The 21,295-nt window shown below is 40.1% G+C and overlaps 1 protein-coding gene across 6 annotated transcripts in view; it reads left to right on the top strand.

The window, feature by feature from the left end:
- The window catches only part of LOC109108305 (methylcytosine dioxygenase TET3-like), a 48,280-nt gene that overhangs the window by 8,749 nt on the left and 18,236 nt on the right, over positions 1–21,295 (top strand). For 2 of the 6 annotated variants that reach the window (XM_042723506.1, XM_042723507.1), the window contains exon 3: positions 5,113–5,169. The exons of 1 other annotated variant lie outside the window; for it this stretch is intronic. In XM_042723506.1, the coding sequence (XP_042579440.1) occupies positions 5,113–5,169 (57 nt within the window). Of the gene's footprint in view, positions 1–3,453; positions 4,729–5,112; positions 5,170–18,717; positions 19,165–21,295 lie in introns of those variants that run through there. 3 more of the 6 variants (XM_042723510.1, XM_042723509.1, XM_042723511.1) reach the window with 3 other exon arrangements.

Here is a 21,295-nt window from a genome sequence, read left to right as displayed (position 1 = left end):
GAGCAATGTTAAGTGGTTTGGAACTAAATTCACATTCTATTCGATATAGGTGTAAAAAGGTGCATTTGATATGAATGGCAATGTTAAATAATGCAAAACTAAAGAGGGTTCTTCACAAATGACCATCACAGCCCATCTATTGATCCATTCACTGCGGTGTGTACCAGTCAGTGCTAAGCATATAGAGATGCTGCGTCAGTCATCAGAGATTTTTTAATCCTTAAATGTAAAGCATTATTGCATCATACAGATTAAAAGTCATGCAGCTTTATTAACAATTTTGAATTATTTCCGTCACTATCTATTTTTAAATAGAGTATTGTGCCTAATCTGTATATATATGCACAGCAGGTAAAATAAGTATTGAACACGTCACCATTTTTCTCAGGAAATATATTTCTAAAGGTGCTGTTGACATGAAATTTTCACCAGATGTCGATTACAACCCAACTAATCCAGAAAACAAAATAAAAATAAAAATCTGCTGCAATCCACCAGGATGATGAAGATAAATCAAGGCTGGACATTTCAGTGAGACAATGATCCAAACACAGCCAAGGAAACTCTCGATTGGTTTCAGAGAAAGAAAGTAAAAGCTGCTAGAACGACCAGCCGATCAGCTGACTTGAATCCAATAGAAACTCTATGGAAAGAACTACAGATCAGACTTTTTATGTGGAAGAATAGGCCAAAATCACACCTGAGCGATGCATGCCACAAGTTTCTCCTACAGGAGGTGTCTTGAAGCTGGCATTACCAACAAAGACTTCTTTACGAAGTATTAAATACATTTCAGTAAGCTTGTTCAATACTTTTTCCCTGGGTCACTCCATTTTACTACACTGAATTTAATTTCTGAACGTATTTGTTTTGTTTTCTTTGTATGTATGGATTACTTGGATTGTTACCGACATCTGGTGAAAAATTTCATGTCAACAGCACCTTTAGAAATATATTTACTGAGAAAAATAGTGATGTGTATTCATTTAACCCACTGTGTATATACAGGTGCATCTCAATAAATGAGAATGTGTGGAAAAGTTCATTTATTTCAGTAATTCAACTCAAATTGTGAAACTCATGTATTAAATAAATTCAATGCACACAGACTGAAGTAGTTTAAGTCTTTGGTTCTTTTAATTGTGATGATTTTGGCTCACATTTAACAAAAACCCACCAATTCAGTATGTCAACAAATTAGAATACTTAATAACACCAATTAAAAAAAAAAAAAAAAAAAAAACATTTTTAGTGAATTGTTGGCCTTCTGGAAAGTATGTATGAAAGTACTGTACATGTACTCAATACTTGGTAGGGGCTCCTTTTGCTTTAATTACTGCCTCAATTCAGCGTGGCATGGAGGTGATCAGTTTGTGACACTGCTGAGGTGGTGTGAAGCCCAGGTTTCTTTGACAGTGGCCTTCAGCTCATCTGCATCTTTTGGTCTCTTGTTTCTCATCTTCCTCTTGACAATATAGATACCCCATAGACAATACCCCATAGACTTTGGTTTTCAAAAAACACAATGGACCAACACCAGCAGATGACATTGCTCCCCAAATCATCACAGACTGTGGAAACTTAATACTGGACTTCAAGCAACTTGGGCTATGAGCTTCTCCACCCTTCCTCCAGACTCTAGGACCTTGGTTTTCAAATGAATACAAAACTTGCTCTCATCTGAAAAGAGGACTTTGGACCACTGGGCATACGACAGCTGTAGCCAAATTCCTTGACACGTCTGTGTTTGGTGGCTCTTGAAAAGTCCATTCCCCGTGAAGTTCACTCAAATTCTTGAATGGATTTTGCTTGACAATCCTCATAAGGCTGCGGTTCTCTCGGTTGGTTGTGTATCTTTTTCTTCCACACTTTTTTCTTCCACTCAACTTTCTGTTAACATGCTCGGATACAGCACTCTGTGAACAGCCAGCTTCTTTGGCAATGAATGTTTGTGGCTTACCCTCCTTGTGAAGGGTGTCAATGATTGTCATCTGGACAACTGTCAGATCAGCAGTCTTCCCCATGATTGTGTAGCCTAGTGAACCAAACTGAGAGAAACATTTTGAAGACTCAGGAAACCTTTGCAGGTGTTTTGAGTTGATTAGCTGATTGGAATGTCACCATATTCTAATTTGTTGAGTGAATTGGAGGGTTTTTGTTAAATGTGAGCCAAAATCATCACAATTAAAAGAACCAAAGACTTAAACTACTTCAGTCTGTGTGCATTGAATTTATTTAATACACAAGTTTCACAATTTGAGTTGAATTACTGAAAGAAATGAACTTTTCCACACATTCTAATTTATTGAGATGCACCTGTGTATGTATGTGTGTGTGTGTGTGTGTGTATAAATATATATATATATGTATATATATATATATATATATATATATATATATATATATATATATATCATTTCACAATAACAAAAAAGTAATTATTTGTTGCCCTAAAAATAAGCTAAATATTAAAGCAAAATATAATTCTCATTTTATAATTATAGGAATTTGTGTGTGTGTGTGTGTGTGTGTGTGTGTGTGTGTGTGTGTGTGTGTGTGTGTGTGTGTGTGTATATATGTTCGGTTGTGTATTGGAGCAGGGTCTTAGAAACTTTATGTGGATTAGTTCAATTTGGGGTGGCTATTGTTCAAGGTAAGGGGGAGGAGAAAGTTAATTAGGATTGCTAATCCTTCTGTTATTACAACGATGTCTTAACCCTCATTTAAACTCACGCAGACACGCACACACACAGAGACCTTTGCAATTCTTTGACAATGAAGCCTTAACGATGTTTCTGCAGTCTAACTCATATTACCACGAGAACTCTGGGTGTGTGTGTGTGTGTGTGTGAGAAAGTGGGTTGGGGGGTCACAGGTAGGATTACGACAATTTTCCGACAGCCTTAAGGGGATTTGCTTTGACACGGCCTGAATCACCTGGCTTGTTGCGCGGGTGCCGGGGAAGGAGATTAATGACCACTAACACACTTTGGCTCTCGTGACAAACCAGGTGATTCAGCCAGTATCAAAGCAAACAGACGAGATAACATCAGGAAGGCGGCAGTCATTCCCAATGCATTTGCATCGCAGCCCGGTCAGTGGAACGCGCTTTGCAGATTGCATTGTGCACATCAAAATGACGTTTGCATTGTTTCTTACGATGCAAGAAGCGTAAAAAGAGAAAAGTTCAACTGAAATTTGGTGCCACAGCACAACCTTCCCTAGTCTTGTGGTTACTGCAAGCCTTCATGCAGATGCACACATGCACAAACGCGATGTTCCCGGAACTCCCACGCTGCGTAATCCACTCTCATCACAACTGCTGCGTCACCAAACGTCCGCTGGTTCTTCGAAAGGCTCACTCGTAACGCGTCTCTTCCGTCAGCCTCGCTCCCGGTTACGTTCTGCTTAGAAAAAAGACAGATCATGCAGTAAAATGCAATCAGAATCTGTTTTTGACATATACAGTTTTCACGTCAGTCGCAGTTGCTGTTATCTTCATGAATGGATGCGCGTGCGCTGCTAACCCTGATGGATATTATCAGCATCAGTTTTATTGTAAGGACACGCTCGTATTTCCATGTAGCAGGCGTTTGTTGGTCGGGCCAGCAGAGGTTGTAGTCTACCGTGTTTGGTTTATAGACTCTGAAAGACTGAAATCGAAGCTCTTAAAGTGGTGTTTCATGCACAGTCGAGCATTTAAAACAGCTGAGATTTGCAAATGCAAGTCAATGCCGATTGCGTGTAAAATGCTGTTGTTTTTACTTTTTTGGTTGGAAAAATGGAAAAACGCTTGCATGTTTTCAAACCACCGACTCCAGCTGATTGCGCGTCACCCGCTTGGTGAAGAGGATTGCATATGTGTGTCTCTCTGTCAGTGCCTCGTTGCACCAAAGACACGGCGTGCAAATGCATGTGCGCAGTCCAGTCCAGTTGTTGCATGCAGCCGAGACACAGATGGTCTTCAGTGATACCACATTCCAGAGCCATTGTTTAAGGAAGGCAAGCCGGGTTAGATAATTGACAGCCACAGCGTGCATGAGAGAAACCCTTCCCCCAAGTCTGAAATGCACAGACGCACATGCATTGTTTGCAGCACGCGCCCCCTTCTCTTTCTTTATCCAGCACATCCCGCCCTCGTGCTCTCTGCGTCTATGTCTCTCGCCCGTGTTCTCTCTCTCTCCTCTTGTCTGCTTCACCCTAGCAGCAGTGCTCATGCTCGCCTCCGATTGGCCGGCGGCCGCTCTTTGTGAGCTATCGGTGGCGTGACGTCGCGTTAGTGTGTGTAGGTCGGAAAGGAGTATTCACATCACGTATTCTGTTAGCTTTCTCGTTTGGAGAGGGGGGAAGGGGGGTAGAGGAAAAAGAAAGAGAGGGAGGAGGCTATAGTGCAGCAGTGATAGCGATCACACTGCCTTTTAAAAAAAAAATGCTTCTGTGTGTATGTGGTCGAGCCATGAATTGGAGGAAGTGAGAGAGAGAGAGAGAGAGAGAGGCTGGGAGGGCGAGAGCGAAAGAGCGTACGAGAGCTAATGTAAAACAGGATTAAGAACACAAGATGGCTTCCTGAATGGACAGAGACCAGAAAGAGAGAGGGAGAAGAAAAGAAAGATAAAGAAAGACAGAGCGAGAGAGGTGGGGGGGACGCAGAGAGAATGCTCTGGGTCTTCTGATGGGGATACCTCTCGCCACCGAAGAGCAACACGCGAAGGCAGCGAGGCTGAGTAGGTAAATATTTATTAGCACAGGGAAAAAATGACGGACAGTAATGGCAGATGGGGGGGGGGTGGGGGGTTAGACTCTGAACAGCACCGGTTTATTAGAAAGACTGGGGTCAGAAATAACTAGCTGGCGTTAGCTCACATTGAAATGTCTCTTTGTGCCATACAGATCATAATTGGCAGGACTGTACAAATATGAAGGATAGAATTTGATCATTTATTTAACATGATAACATAATTTAAACCTTTCTGACTCATGACTTCAGATGAGATAAAAGTGATTCATGTCTTTTTTCACACTATGATTGGATGATTGTGATGGTTTTTATTGTCATTGATTGTCCTCAATCTGCTTTTTCCCCCTTTTCTTTTTCCACCATTGTCCTGGAAGGTGGAATATTTTGAAGACGTAAAAACCCGGTCCATAATCCCAAACCTGGCTAAAGAGGTGAGCTAAACACCCCATGGCCAGCTGTCTGTCTGTGTGTGTCTTGTTACAGCAGATGTTAACGCTTTTTGATACTCCTCTCTGATGGGTATGAATCAGGAATGGTATGATGTTTTGAGCAGCAGTTGATGATTTGTGCTTTTTGCGTGACTCAACAGGCCCAATGCGTGCCCAGATGCGGCGCGACAGCTGCGTTTAGGCATCCACCTGTGTGCTGCAGGTGCGACTTCGTTTCTGATCTTGTGCACTATAGTGAAGATTCTCGAGCAAGGGGAGAAGACGCTAGCCTGGGCTAGGCCTCGGTTTAAAGAGACCCGGGCTCTTCGCTCATTGGAAGAGATGTAGGCGTGAGCTTCGCCTGGCAAAGAGAGAGAAGAGAGGAGGAGGAGGAGGTGGCCTCTCTCTCTCTCTCTCACTTTCTCTTTGGCTCTATCTTGCTCAGTCTGTCAGTCTGTCTGTCTTCCTTTTTCTCTGCGCTCTGTGTCAAGCCCAGGAGCGAGAAAAGAGTGGCGGGCAGGATTGCCAAAGTTTCCAGTCATCTGAGGTAAAGGGAGTAAAAGTTAGTGGGTCACATAAACGCACGCATGCGCGGTGACGCCGCTTTATTTGTGTGTCCGTGGGAGCGAGCACGTGGCGGAGTGTTTATGGGCTGAGAGTAACGTAGCGTCAGAGTTAAGAGAGACGCGATGGGCCTTGAGAGCTTTAGGTGCGAGTTACCCTCAGCGAATATACTGATTTACACCTAGGAGAAATTGGGATTGGTGTGACTGCTGTAAAATCAAGCAGACAGTCTCGACAGCAGCGGCGCTCCTCTTTGCGCTCTCACCACACAGCGGCGGGTTTGGCTTCGGCTAGAAGTCAGTGTTTAGGTTTATATATTTATATTTAGTCATTAAGCAGACACTTTTATCCAAAGCGCCTTACAAATGAGGACAATAGAAGCAATCAAAATCATCGTTACAGACAGAGTTGAGTGTCATCATCATAACACTCAGTTAGCCTAATGCAGTACATGTAGCAAGGTGAAACACACACACACACACACACATACTTGCATTTGTGGTTTACGGGGACTCTCTATATGAATAATGCTTTTTATGCTGTACAAACTGTATTTTCTATTGACCCTATACCAACCCTACACCTAAACCTACCCCTTACAGAAAACTACTGGCAGTTTTTGAATTTCATAAAAATTTGTTTTGTTTTTTAAGGGGACACAGGAAATGTCCTCATAAGCCATGTTAACGTTGTAGTAAACAATGTCCTCATAAACCATAGATACCAGTATGTATACACACACACACACACACACACACACACACACACACACACACACACACACACACACACACACACACACACACACACACACATATATATAAGTGTTCCTGTGGCTTAGTGGTAGAGCATTGTGTTAGCAGCGCAAAAGGTCGTGGGTTCAATTCCCAGGGAACACACATATTGGTAAAAAAAAAAAAAAAGGCCTGAATGCACTGTAAGTCTCAGCATCTGCTAAATGCATAAATGTAAATATTAGGGCTGTCACAATATTCGATTTTTCACACCACAGTTATTGTGGACCGAAGAGTTCAAAATATTGATATATCACGATATCTAAAGAAACCTTGTGGAATCAGCCAAATTAACTTTTACATTGTTTATTAAGTTTTTCTTTTTACCCAATGAACATAAGGATACTGATAAACACAGGGCACATGCATTTTCACTGCTTCTTCTTCTGGTCACAGTTGACCTGAGACTTTAACCTGTTAACTTGTGTACCCGTAATTTAATCTCTTTAACCTATAGTTGCACCGGCGCCAATGAAGTCATGCAGTTAACACGCTTCTAATTCAGTTTTAATGTGCGTCTAGAACGGCCGCAGATGAGGCGTTAAGTGCATGGCACTGAGTTTAATGTAGCAATGTGGTCACTCAGTTTTTTTTAGGTTTGTTTTAATCGTGTAATAGATTTGCACAAAGAAATCAAGTGCTACACGCATGTATTGGCCATGACTTGATTGCAAATACAAAAATTAGACGAGTAAAGAAAATGCAGTACTTGTTAAATGAATCTCTTCTTTATTTAAATATATGAACACAGGAAACCGCTGTAAACAGGTTCACATAACGTTTCCCATTCCATGACTAGTAAAATAATTGCAACTTACTCTCTGTTTAATATTGGACGTTGTTCTTCTCGGAGTAGTGTGGCCGCGCACTCAGTCTTCTTCTTGTTAGAAAGATGTCAGACACAATACTGCCACCTGGGAGCTCAACAAGGTACTGGAGAAAGCTATTTGCATGTTGTGTAAAAAATTTTATGCTTGTATATTAAATATATATGTATAGAATTTAAAATATAATAATATAAATGTGTATATACATGTAAATATTTTCAAAATATATACTGAATGTGTGTATTTATATATTCATAATAAATAAACACAGTACACATACATATATGTTAACAAAAACTTTTATTTTGGATGTGATTAATCGCGATTAATCATTTGATGGCACTTTTGGCTCGTGTGATCAAATGCATCGTCACTAAATTCCATACACCTACATGCACTCGCAAGGTCTTACATAACCTCACTCAGATGCACTGGTTTATCTTACTTGCCTAAAAGTATCGTCTCATAATTTTGTTTTGGTTATAATTTTGCGGCCATATAAACCGGCCGCAAATTGCCAGTTTGCTGTGAGAAGACGGCTTGCATTGCATGCTCACTTGCTCTCAGAATGCTTTGGATTTGGATGACTGTGGATTGGCGTTGTCAAGGCATTCTGCTGTGATGCAACACATGCGGTGACGTTAACGTTGTTGTGTTATATAATTACTCATCCCTACCCAGAAATCGTTGAGTGGTAAGGTCAAATCAAACCAGTGAAAAAGAAGATCATTCGAGGATCTTTGAAGAGGTGTTGTTTCTGTGTACTGTTTCTTTCCTTTGGCTTGGCTTCCGATTGACGTAATGTACTATAGTTGCGGGGATAACCAAAACATGAAAGCGCTCTGCAGTTGACTATAAAAGCTGACGCTGCTCTACTGTACACGTTTGATCTGTGGGGTAAATGTATATCATCACCCCTTTTCTTCGTTTAATAGGCTCCGAAAGTTGCATGGGAGGCAGCACCACATTAAAGAGCTCATGGAAAGTCTGTAGTAATGGCTCGGAATCCCCTGGCGTGACGGGAAGGGGTTAACGGTGACCTAGATTTTGCAGCAACAGTGAGTGGCAGATGACATCACTGCTGTAATTATAGTTCAGACCCGCCCATGAGGCTGCGCACGCGATGAGGTATTTGTGTGTATGTAGTGTATGTGAATGTGTGCTTCTGAGGGGAAATGGTTTGCGAGCATGAGCATTTAAAGTTAATGCGAAAGGCAGGAAGCCGCTTATTTTCATTTCTCAAATTATGCTCACGATGCAATTCGCTCTGAAATAAACCAGTGGTTTTCTACAGATGTCACTGTGAGTTAACTGAGACTCCACTGCACAAAAATGGGATGTTAGAAATGGGATGTCTGTAAACTGTTTTAATTAGCTGATGCATTGTCATCCCTCGCACACATGACCTGAAAACACACACACACACACACACACACACACACACACTCAAGCTATTCTCAAAGCAAAGTTTGCGTAACATCAGCTCTGTTTTTTTCCTCTGTCTATCCACCCAACCAAACATTCCAAAGTCCAGCGAGTGATCTGAAAAGGATTTTGTTGTAAAATATACCACCAGTTTAGAAGCTCATACTGGGACTGAGTTTAGAATAACAGGAATGCATTATTAATTTAACTGATTTATATGTTTACTGTTTTTTGTTTTGCTGTATAGCTATACTTACCTGTGCAAAACCTTTTGCTGAGCTAAACAAATTGCTCAGTGTAATTGTGTTAATGTTTTTAATCGATTGTTGTGTATTTTGTCTACTAATGTATGGTAAGCGCCACATGTTCTTGGAATTGTGTAATTCACAGGTGTTTTGGGTTCAACATGCAATTAATTTTCCATTAAGGTAGTGATTTTTAAGTAAACAGTTCAACTAATTCAGTTTAAGTTAAATTGGCTAGTTGGCTTGTTTAGAAGAACAGATAGCTTATTCATGGACCAAACATGCAATATAACAGCATCAATAAAACCAGTCAGGAAAGCAAAAACTAAATCATTATGATAATGTTACAGCATTACACTTTTTAAAGTCTCAAACATACAAAAAAAAAACTTTTACAAACAGTCCTCTTTTAGCATTGTCATATAGCTGCTGTGTTGGGATGCGCAAACAAACAGAAATGTTTTGATACCAATACAGCGTACTTTTCAGGGTATCAGCCAACAAATGGCCTGCGTGGTATAGCAGAAAATAATTTAACTTCCAAATAAATGACACACTTCAGCAGACCATGCATCCTGTTTTGCATTTTTAAATGTCAAGTGAGTTGGTTTGTGTGTGTGTGTGTGTGTGTGTGTGTGTGTGTGTGTGTGTGTGTGTGTGTGTGTGCAGAAAGAGCAGATGTGTGAGAAAGGTGTTTATATTGAACACACTATATTCAGAATTCTTCACAAAACAGGTTAAACATGTTCAAATGAACTTTAAAAGCGACAGCTTCAACTATCCACTTTTGATCAAAGTCAGGAGGTTGGAAACTGATACTGCAATGATAAACGCTTGCAGATTCTTGTCTGTTTTTGTAAAGAAACTGCTCTGTGCTGAACCATCATGAATGTGCTGAAAACTTGCAGCGGTGTGCAGATGCTTTTAAGATAATACAGTAACCAATGTAACTTGGGTAGTTAAAGGTTGGAGTGGTCACATTTGATGTTTAATGTTTGATAAAATACTCCCACAGCTGAATTTGGGATCTGCTCTTCTCGCCAGTGACAGATAGATGCAGTGTTTGGACAAACCAGTTTGAAAACAGGCATTAGTTTGGTGACTCTAGTGGAAGACAAATCACATATTAGAGGAGAAGTTGGTTGTCAAGCAATGTTAGTAAGGAGTGCATTGATAAGACACTTGCTTGGTGGCCTAATACCTTTTTTTTAAACTAAATACTGTCTCTTTCCAGTGTCTTTGAACCCAGTGTATCTCAATCTGTTGGTTGGTAAATATCATTCACATGTCAGCCCTTCACTTTGGCTTGTGGCTCACGCATCTCCTGAGGAATGGACTACTGCAGTTAATGAAATATGAATGAACGGGATGTACTGCTGAGAACTAGTTCAATAGCGGTGTTATCTCTCTCTGTTCATCTTACCCCTGATCCCCAGTGATTTGTAATTTCTACCATAGATCTATAGATATATTATGTTTTTGAAAGAAGAATCTTATTTGCTCGCCATTTATTTGATCAGTGGAAACAGTAATATTGTGAAATATTATTAAAATGTAAAATAACCATTTTCTATTTGATCATTTTGTTACAATGTAATTACAATGTAATTATTTCTGTAATGGCAAAGGTAAATTTTCAGCATCATTACTCCAGTCTTCAGTGTCACATGATCTTCAGAAATCATTCTAATATGCTGATTTGATGCTCAAGAAACATTTCTGATTATTATCAATGTTGAAAATGTTCTGTTTAATATTTTTCTGGAAACTGCGATGCAATTCTCTAGGAATATTTAACGACTTATTTGAAATAGATTTTTTGTAACATGTAAAAAGTCTTTATTATTCCTGTTGATCAATTTTATGCATCCTTGATTAATAAAATGTCTTAATTTTCTTAGTGTATACTTATCTTTAAAAAAAAAAAAATCTCTCTGCTAATGCATGTGTGTATAGATTTTGATCTGAATTTGAGCGTACATGCATGAAAGGGAGATTGGCTGATAGCCGGAGGCCGTCTGTGCTCATTGTATTGCAACTGCATGTGAAAGAGAAGCTGAGATAAAACAGCGCATGCAGTGCTGCAGTCTACTTTGTACCATTTTCAAAGAGACCCTGGCCCTTTAAGAGCAGCTACGCCTGACTTGAACATATGGGGAGCTAATCTTAGCCTCACTCCTGAGAGAAACAAGGCTGGCAACCAGCCACTGTGCAGAACTCTCTCTCTCTCTGTTACTGCTTCTTTTGTCAGTTAAACAGAATAGGGTTTTGGGATTTTGGCCCAACATAAATTGAGTTCTGAGGTTTTTACATCTTTTTTTATTATTACTTGATCAAGGATTATTAGCCGTATGAGAGTATATAGCCTAGCTAAAGTGGGTTACGGATCAGATTTCTTCCCATTTTGAAAGAGATCTGCATGATGTTGTCCATCTGTCTCCTTCAGCACGATTGTCTTTCAATTCTTCTCTTTCAAGCCTCCGTCTGCTATTTTCTGCTTTCCTCTCTCTTGTATCCCCCTCATCAAATTTCACCTCAATTTTTTCCCCTTCTCCTCCAAAACTTCTTGCACAAAGAGCACTCTTTAGGCTGTGTTATTTCTCCGTCTCATACCTCCTCCTTTCCCACCATCTTATTGAGTGATGAGGGTCGCTCCTCCCTTCCCTTCCCCCTCTTTCCTTATGTCTTTTCTGCTTTGCTTCACCCTTACTTTCTCTCTCTCTCTCCCTCTTTCTCTCTGTCTGTCTCTCCCTTTCCCTTTGTGAGTATTTGTGGGGTAAAATGAGGAGGGGTCTCTCAGCTGAGTGTTGCGTGCTAACTTGCATGTGCTATGTGTCAGGCAAGGCCAATTATGACAGGCTCACACGGACATTTCCATTCGACATCCTAAACCTCACAAAGCTACCCCGCCATGGCCTAAAGAAAGAAGCATCAGGTCAGGGGATGCCAAAAATATGGTGCACGCATAAAAAAAAAGAGGACAAGGATGGGAGGAGAGGGGGTCAGAGAACAATAGATAGAACTAGAGAAAAGGCAATTACAAAAATAAAGACGTGGGAATTACAGATGGGAAAAAATGGAAAGGTAAGTCAAGAGAAACAGAAGTGGACGTCTTGATAGTCTCAATGACTGTGTGAGCCATTCATGATCTGCCCTAGACGTACTGCACTCACTGACCCTGAGCTCATTTGCATCGGCGTGTACGCATAGGTTTGAGTGTGTGTGTGTGTGTGTGTGTGTGTGTGTGTGTGTGTCCTCGCACTCAGCCGTATACGTTTCTTAGAAAGCATGTTTGAAACTCTTCCGTGGTTTAGCCTCTCGTTGGGCCCCTAGTTTAGCACATGCATGCTTTTTCTGTGCATGTCGATGTGTTTCGGGTCTGGACTAAAGGGAGAGGTTTAGTAAACGAATACGGAGAATGAAAGGGAGTAGGGTATGTGAGACAGAGACAGAAAGGGAATGTAGATGGACTTGTAATAAACAAAAAGACAGCTGTGTTTTAAAGTACAGTTTTATTCTTGTCAATGCTGGCCAAAAGTTGCATTTTCAGCAGCTAAAAAAATGGTATTTCTATCTTTTGCTGTAGTGTGTCAGTAGGAAATGTGAGTCTACATTTCCAAACATTCATTTTGCGATTAATTGTAACAATCCAGTGAGATTTTTGTCTGAGAACAGCCAGATGTGATCTGATCATCATCAGTGTGTCTGGAGTCACATGAAGAAACAGAACAAACTGAGACAGACTCAATCCAGAAGAACTGTGTCTCCGAGACGCTTCAGGAAACCTTCCTGCAAAGCTCCTGAGAAACTCTGCTCAAGTGCACCGAGGACAAAACCTGCTCTAAACACAGACAATGCTCCTCAAATGTTGATTTAATTCAGTTAATAGAAGTTACTTGGTAAAGAAAATCTATTTATGACATTTTGACAGCATCCTCGTTCTACAGCATTTTTACACAAGTGCCTAACACTTCTAACAGCACTGTAGCTTTGATTCTGTCTCAGTTTGTTCTGTTTCTTCAATCATGTAATCTCAGACAGACTGATGATGATCAGATCAGATCTCTGTGTGGAGCACTGGCTGCTTTCAGAAAAAAATCTCACTGCATTATTACGTTTAATGGCAAAATGAATGTTTGGAAATGTAAACTGATATTTCCTATACTGACACACTACAGCAAAAGATAGAAATAACTGACTTAAAACCAGTTTTTTAGTTGCTGAAAATACATTTGCACAGTATTGTACATGGATTACTTAAAATGCAATGCTTAGAAATTATTTGTAAAAAAAAAAAAAAAAAAAACTGTATATTGCAATAATATATTAAATCTCACATGTTCCATAAGTTGTTTCACTGAAATGATTGATTTCCTTTGTGTGCTAATGCATTAGTGTGTTTCCTGTGAGTGTTTCTTTCTGTTTTTCTGTAGGTGGTTTTGTGTAGGTGGGGGTTTCATTTTTTTTCTCTCTCTCTCTCTCTTTCTCTCTTTTTTGTGATTGTGGGTGATTTTGAGCTGACAAGAGCAACAGATGAGTCACTGATGAATAGGGATGGGTACCGTTAAGGTTTTAACGGTATTACTACTCTTACCGATACTGCTTATCGACAAATTAAGAGCTGAATTAACATTGCTTTATATTCTGAAATGTAAAATAAATTTAAAACATCAATTTGTAAATGCACCAGTGTCCAGACAATTTTAGTTTTTTATACATAAGATAAGATACAGTAAAAACATGAGCAAAGAAACAAAGTAAAACAAATACAATAAAACAAATGAAATGACATAAACAGTGCTTTCATTTTTCCATGAAGGTCTACTAACATTACAGTTCAGGTAAGTAATAGCCTACAAAAGAAATCAAGTAGTAATCAAATAAACACTGCATAGTTTTCACTGTATGTGTTGATAGATTAATGCTTAATAAAGCTATAATGTTATTCAGATTAAGAGCTGAGTGATTTTCTCTGTATTTTGTTGTTTGATAAACATTGATGGCCCCAGCACCAGTCTGTCACTTTAAGACAATATTAAAGTGCGGCTATAATCCCTAGAAGCCAAAATCGGAATAAAAAAATAAAATTAGCTAGGCCTAAAGTGTAAGCAGATGTTTGAATGTTTAGTGCTTTCTTCTTCGCATGAGTGTGATCTTGCTTCTGAATTGCGAATAGCAAAAATGCATCATAGACAAATGTTTAAATATTATTGCATATAGAAACAGCTGGCAACTCTGGTGAGATAGAATTTGCAAGATAAAATAAAATGTATTATTGCTGTGTGTTTTCTTAATTTCTCCAGTACTGATAGCAGTTAATGTCAGAGCTTATTGATACTCCGGTCTTTCATAATGTAGCCCCGGGACTGATTAAAAATACTGGGTTTCGGTACCCATCCCTACTGATGAACCAAAATAAATCATCAAATGCTGTAACCACTACGGTGTCAGTCAGAGTTTTTCTGAGAACTTCTCAAATCTGAGAGTAAACAGTGTAAAACTGAGAGTCCTTAATCAAACATGAGTGTTGTTTAGATATTGCTCATAAAGAAACCGTGCTGTTTTGCTAAGATGTGACGATGGAAATCAAGGCTTGCTGAACTGTAAGGGACCTGCACCTGAAAAACGCTTTTAGTTTTGACTCATTCAGGTTTTTTAGCAGTTGATGCCAAAACTGACATCTAAACAACAGAGTGTTCGCCTGGTTAAGTTATTGTTTTACTAGGCAAGAACACACACTGGGCCACATTTATCAATCTAAAGTAGAAACAAACGCACAAATCAACTTACGACAGAGTTCACATGTAATTCATGAAATATTGGTATGCGGCCAATCCCATTGAAAACAATTGTCATTTGAATATCACGCCCCTAAAAATTCACGCTTCTGAAGCCTTGGCCCTAGACTTAACCCAGCCACAAAGGGGGAAGTAATGTCATTAAAGAGAAATTAACACCCGTTAACCTTGTAATTGCAAACAATTACACTAATACTGTATATCCTTATTAAATACCAGTAAATATAATGAAACATTTACAAACATTATAAACACTATATACCTATTAAGTTCCCCCTCACTCCACAACAAATCCTTTAAATTTAACAGTATTACAGAAAAAGAATGAAAAACTACGTAGCTATATAATGATATATTATACTATAAAATAAAACACAAATTAGGCTATAGTGGCATTCATTATAAACAGCATACAAATGTCAAGTTAAAGTGAAACTGAAACGGCATTGGGATCACGAATCTCTCGCATTTGACAAGAATCCAAATGTTTCCATTTTTGCCATGTAACATTTGGTTGCTAAACTATTATTCATTATTTAAACAAGGGTTTGTACTTCACCTAAAACATCACCCTTCACATAAATGTTTGTTTGGGCGCTGCACACTGATTTTACAGCAGACCTTTGAAACTGAGCCGTGTAACTTTTATGATTGGTTGATTACATTTTAGTTTGATGATGCATGCCTGAAATGTTATCTTTTGTGTGCGTGCATGAGGTGTCTGTGCGATCGGTTAGATTTAATAGAATAAAGATATAAAGAAAATAAATAAAATGCATCAACAGTGGCAAAAAACGAGCATAGCCTATACTTGTCACACAGATTTTTTATTTATTTTTTTGTTTTAAGAGAAAGATATTTTGTATAGCCCTATTTATTCTATTCCTTCTATATGCTTAATTTCTGTTTTTCTCTATTCACAGAAGCGCTGCAGGTGTGTGCATATAAAAGCTGCTATTTGTGCATATAAAGCTAAAGCCTTGAAAGAAAAAATACATTATAATCTTAGCGCCCAATTTTTTTGTCGTATGTATGAGGCCCTGAATATTTGAAGGGTTAAAGAGAGGTTGTGTGTCACGTCTCCTAAATATAATCTAATTTATGTGTATGCATACTGGACAAAGATAGATCTATTAGTTTGCAAATATATGCCTGGTGCAATATAATTCAAATTAAAGCATTTACATGAAATTTTAGTCCCGGTTCTTGTTGATGAATGTTGCGCCTTCAAAAACAATGTCTGCTCATAGTTGTTGCAGGGGAACTGCCACAGCAAGTTGCTTTGTTTAAAAGCAAATTTCAATTTCAGTTCCTGTCTACAACTCTCATATCTTAAGCGTGACCTTGCATGTCTCGTATTTTAAGGTTGGTTCAGAATTCAGACAAGACTTGTCTGATGAGTAATAACATTAGAGAAAGAGCATTTAGTGGTGACCTTTTGATCTCACCTAAATGCCAGATCTTTCCGTGCATTACCATGGTCTTTCTGAGACCTGCAGAGTTTCACATCCCCCGTGTCTCTTGCTTTTGGAATCGATGATCAGCTGTCTTGTGACACTGTGGATGTGTGTGGCTCGCTTGGTTATGATTTGTCACATTTTAAAAGACATTAGACATCTCAGGCATTTACTCTAGTGGAGAAGCTCTTTTACATACTAGAGAAGAATCAGGATTTTTCTGTGTGGTACGGTAGAGCTGATTATAAGGGCAAGGTATGTATTGTTTTTGTCTTTCATTATTAGCAAGTGTCACAGGTAGGTATAGTTCATCATTTACTCATATTGTTCCAAAACTGTATGAATTTTCATATTTAAGCTTTTTTTTATACAAAGAGAGTCCAGTGCTGTTTCACAGAAGAGAAAAAGTCGGCACGAGGTTGAATCATCTTTTGGGTGAACTGTCCCTTTAAATGTGTGTATGCTTTAAAATGCGTCTCAGAGCACGTGGTGTCAAAACAACATTGTTCATCAGTAGTGGCATAAATCGTTTTCCTCATAAATAAAGTACAAAGACACCCAGAGCCATAACAAAAAAGCGCTGGTTGTAATGTTGCTATGTAATCAGTGTTATGTCAGCTCCGCATTGCTGCATATATTGTTAGCGCTCTAGTTTCGCTTCTCTCATCTCTCAGCATTGATGCGCTGTAACATGCAACAGGAAGGGTGAGGTAACTACAGGGCACAAGAACTGCTGCGTCACGCTGAGCGGAGCGTAAGGGAAGGCACGTCTACATTATGTGTTATGACACATCTGCCCAGCCCTCTATCGCCATTGAATGATGCAACAGCGTCGTCATAACGGTTCCCGCTCTCCGTTCTCCCTCTCTCTCTCTCATTCACTCGCTTCTCCTCCGCCGGTGACAGTGCACTTTACCTCTCCGCTCGGGCTTGGGGTCTGTGTGTGTTTGTCCATGGGGTTGCCTTGCCTTCACTGTGTTGACGGTGGCGATCCAACTGGCAGGACTCAACAGAGAGAGCGAGCGGGAGAGAAAGACACTGATCAGAAGGAAAGACGACAAGACGAGAGAGTCGCGAACGTGGCAAGAGGTTATGCGTATTAATCCAAATTGCGCGTAGTCTGCGTTCGCATCTTCTTAATGCGAAAGCGATTCGACCGAGTGGCTTTCCAGGCGACTATCAAAGACGATTGCCTTGTTTTTCACTCCTACTGAACAGAACAAGTACAAAAATCAGCTCATGGAGGAAAGGGAGAGATAGAGATAGAATAGATGCAGAGTGCGAGAGACCCAGCTGAGGAGCTTTAGAGTTCGGCTTCAGACTTCGCAGAGATGGGTTTGCATGAAGCAAAGGGTTTATGCAGGAAAGAAAGCGCAAGAGTGGCTCAGAAAAGGGAAGAAGAAGTGCAAGACTGATAGCAAAGTCGTCCTTCACACCGAACACTCACTTACCATCGTGCTTTCTATATTCTACCCTGGACTCCCTCACGCGAACATCACCTCTTCAAAAGCACCTTGTCGCCCTTCCTCACTTCCGAACAGAACAAACACCATCGACGAGTCAAACTAGATAACCAGCAGCAAAATTCAGCATAAATGCATGTGGTGTTTGCTGTCTTTTCCCTCAAAACTTCATGCTTCCTATGTCTCTGCGGTTCCCGTTAACCCCGCTGTACCTTGTGGTTGCTTCTGACAGTCGCTGTGCTTTCCTCCTCACATCCTGTGTTTCTTGGCTTCGAGACTCTCTTACTGCTGCTTGACTCTTATATCTGCGGTCTCTATAAGCGCAACCATGTATATGCTTCGTATATGTTGCCATTTTTACACATTTTTTTTTCTCTTTCACTCAGCAGCACTTGTGTATGTTTGGTCTGTGAGCATCTCCTGCCAGCCATCATCTGTTAGAAATCAACGTTAAAGTGCACAGTAATAAACCTTTCGAACAAACAGTGAAGCATCGAGGAAAGCCAGAAGTAAATGCATCGATTTTGCTTGCCTTGTTTGTCTTTTTTGTGCCATTCTTAGTCATCACACAGCAGCTGCCATTTAGTGTTTGAGTAGACGTCTGCATTTAACTGCTGCAGCCTCCATCTTATGGAGCCTCTTATAGTTCACAGCCCAGACCGAACAACAAAAAACGACACCAGAACACCTCTACGATAACAAATAACTGCTCATTTTCATTTTGCATGCACATAAGCCATAGATCTGTTCAGCCGGTCCTTTATTTAGCGCAGTTGCCAGCCAGTCTGCCACTTGCGCTCTCTCTCTCTCTTTACGCTTTGCAGTGGCTGTATTTCTTGCACGCTCCACCATTCCATCGTACGTGCCCAGTGTGGCTCAGATAATGGCCTCTCTCACTCTGCACACACTGAAAAGAGAGGGGGGAGGAGGAAAATGAAGGGAGGGAGAAAACGAGTGAGGGGGGAGGGAGGGAGGGAGCGAACAAACGATAGAGAGAGAGGAGGGGGCTGTAAGGCAAAGCAGACGGTAAATGCAAAAAGCAGAAAGAAAAAGGAGAATAAAGAAAAAGGGAAGGGAGGAGCAGAGAGACATAATGAGAGAGGGAGAAAGAGAGAAACGATAGGAAGAGAATCAGAGCGAGTGTGTGTGCTTGGGGGAGGTGTGTATGACAGAGTGTGTGCGTGAGTGTGTGTGCGTGCATGAGTGTGCCGCACTGCCTGGCTGACTGAGAAGAGAGGGAGAAAGAAAGAAAGACTGAAAGAGAAAAGAAAGAAGCCCGTAGTGGATTTCCACCGGCTGGGTTTTTTTTTTTTTTTTTTTTTTTTTTTATTTGGCACTGTCGAGAAAGCCGTATTCCATGCACTTTCTTGTCCACGTTTCCCACCTTTGTCTCTCCAGCAACGTTATTGGGACAGCTAGACCACTGTGAGTAGACGTCGATCTGTTCGGTTCTCTCTCTATATGCTTGAGCTTTGTATTCACATCGTGATAGACACAGGAGCACGGGGGGTGTAGTGCTTCTTACCGTGTTCAGCTGTCTACTACTACGCTTTAAACCTCATCTGCAGTTTCTCATGGTTTTTCTTATTTTGCTTTGTGCTGTCCACCTTTGAGACAGTTGTTAATTACATGTAACGCTGTACAAGCAGCATACGATCTAAGTTTAAAGGGCACCTCATACTTCTGAGTAAAACCGGTTTTACAGTCTCTTCTGGTTGGGCGTGTTAATGTTTTGGTAGTAGTTGTAGCTGTGACTAAGAAGAGGGAGAGAGAGTTTTGGCAGCAATAAAAGTCCTGGCACGTCTCAGATTATTGCCTAAGCACGTGCTTTCTGCTGTCAGACAGGTGTGTGTTTGCAGGTGTAAGGCATATGTGTGTGTCACTGATCTAAAGAATCTGATACACATCTTGCACTGCGCATGTAATAAATCAACTCTCTGATGTTTGAAATACAAACTATCTAGTCCTTTTTTGCGTGTAAGTGCATTCTTGTGGTGGCACTAAGACTATATTGTGGAAGTTTTCTGCGTGATGGTGTGCACGTGGGTGTTCATTGCATCACTGAAAAGAGGAAAAAGAGCCTGTTGTAACAATTGTGTGGTTCGGCTTTTTTGAAGAGTTGGAGTGTGACCAATGTTGGTAAGTGGGGTACTAACTCATGCTCCACGCCTGACACATGTTTTTGAAACACACTTACACACACACACACACAGTCTGCTCAGTGGCTGGCACACAGCCCCATGGGGGTCTGAAGAGACACCATCACAGAAGTGTCTTGTCCCGAACTTGCCCATTAGTATAACCCATCAAAAGAACTGTCACAATGAAGGCACAATAAGAGATATTTGGACATTTAGTTATAGAGCTGTTAGATGAAATCTTGAACATGCAATATTCCAAAAAGTTCAAGTACTATAGATGCTTTTACAGAATTACTACTCAAGACATAGAATAGAGAATAGACAGAATAGACAGTTGAATGTGTTAGTTTTAAATGGGTGATTCATTTCATTTAGCTGGCGTGATAAGACCACAAGGTCCCCTTTTCTAAGATATGCCTTCATCGTAGACAAAACACTCTGTATTTGTCATCTGTGCAGCAAACATGTTTTTATTTAATTTACTTCTTCACATATAAGAGCACTCTAGGTATTATACACATCATTCACTTTGTCAATGATGATCAAATCATCAATTTGTGAAAATATGTCTCTTTTAGAGATTTAGAGAGAGGAAGAAGTTGTTCCATGTAAACATTGCCCTTTCACACTTATCTGGAAACAGTTCAAAGTTTCCACAATATTAATTTAACCCTTTAAAGAAAAAAAGCACAATGGAGTGTTCAGAGACCAGCGGAGAGAATATTTGAAAACCAAGAACCAGGAAGAGTTTCTCAGTATGTTGACTTGGGCATTACCAGTTGTATTATAATTGTAAATATGATTTGTATTTGCATGAGACAGTTGAACATAATGCAGTCCTGTTCTGTCTCCATTGTGCCCTTGACAAATGTACAGGTAGGCTCAGGTTGTTTCAGTCAGAATATGCCTGGAGTTAGTCTATGTACATAATTTGGGCATAAATTATGCTCAGTGTCATAGTTGACAATAGACAACACTGCAGTAACCAGTGGCCGTTTTATGTTGTCTTTGCGGAATGTGTTTTCTTGAGAGCAGAAAGGAAAGACAGAGAGGGAGCAGGAGAAGAACATACGAAGACCCAGGGATCTCCATGGAGCAAAGTATTATGTAGTCTTTTCTCAAATCAGGCACAACCTTACAGAGAATACTGAGATGAGTCAGTCCAACAGGTCAGGGTGTGTTGTTTAGTTTAAAGAGGTCAATGGTTATGTCACAATTCCGAAACTAAATACTATGATCTTTGTTTGACTTAGACTGCAATAGAGATATTTAAATAGTTTTTGCCCTATATTTTTGTATGATGTAAAAATGCATCACAGCTACAAATGGTTTAATCAGATGCATGTACTCAAAACGTATATCAACTGCTGGTTTGCTGAAACATTGTCAAGTAACTTATGTTTTTGCTCTTCCAC

The sequence above is a fragment of the Cyprinus carpio genome, chromosome B5 (genome assembly GCF_018340385.1).
Source record: "Cyprinus carpio isolate SPL01 chromosome B5, ASM1834038v1, whole genome shotgun sequence".
Classification (NCBI taxonomy): Eukaryota; Metazoa; Chordata; class Actinopteri; order Cypriniformes; family Cyprinidae; genus Cyprinus; species Cyprinus carpio.
Note: the sequence above shows the minus strand (reverse complement) of the source record. Positions and strands in the feature narration are given on the sequence as shown.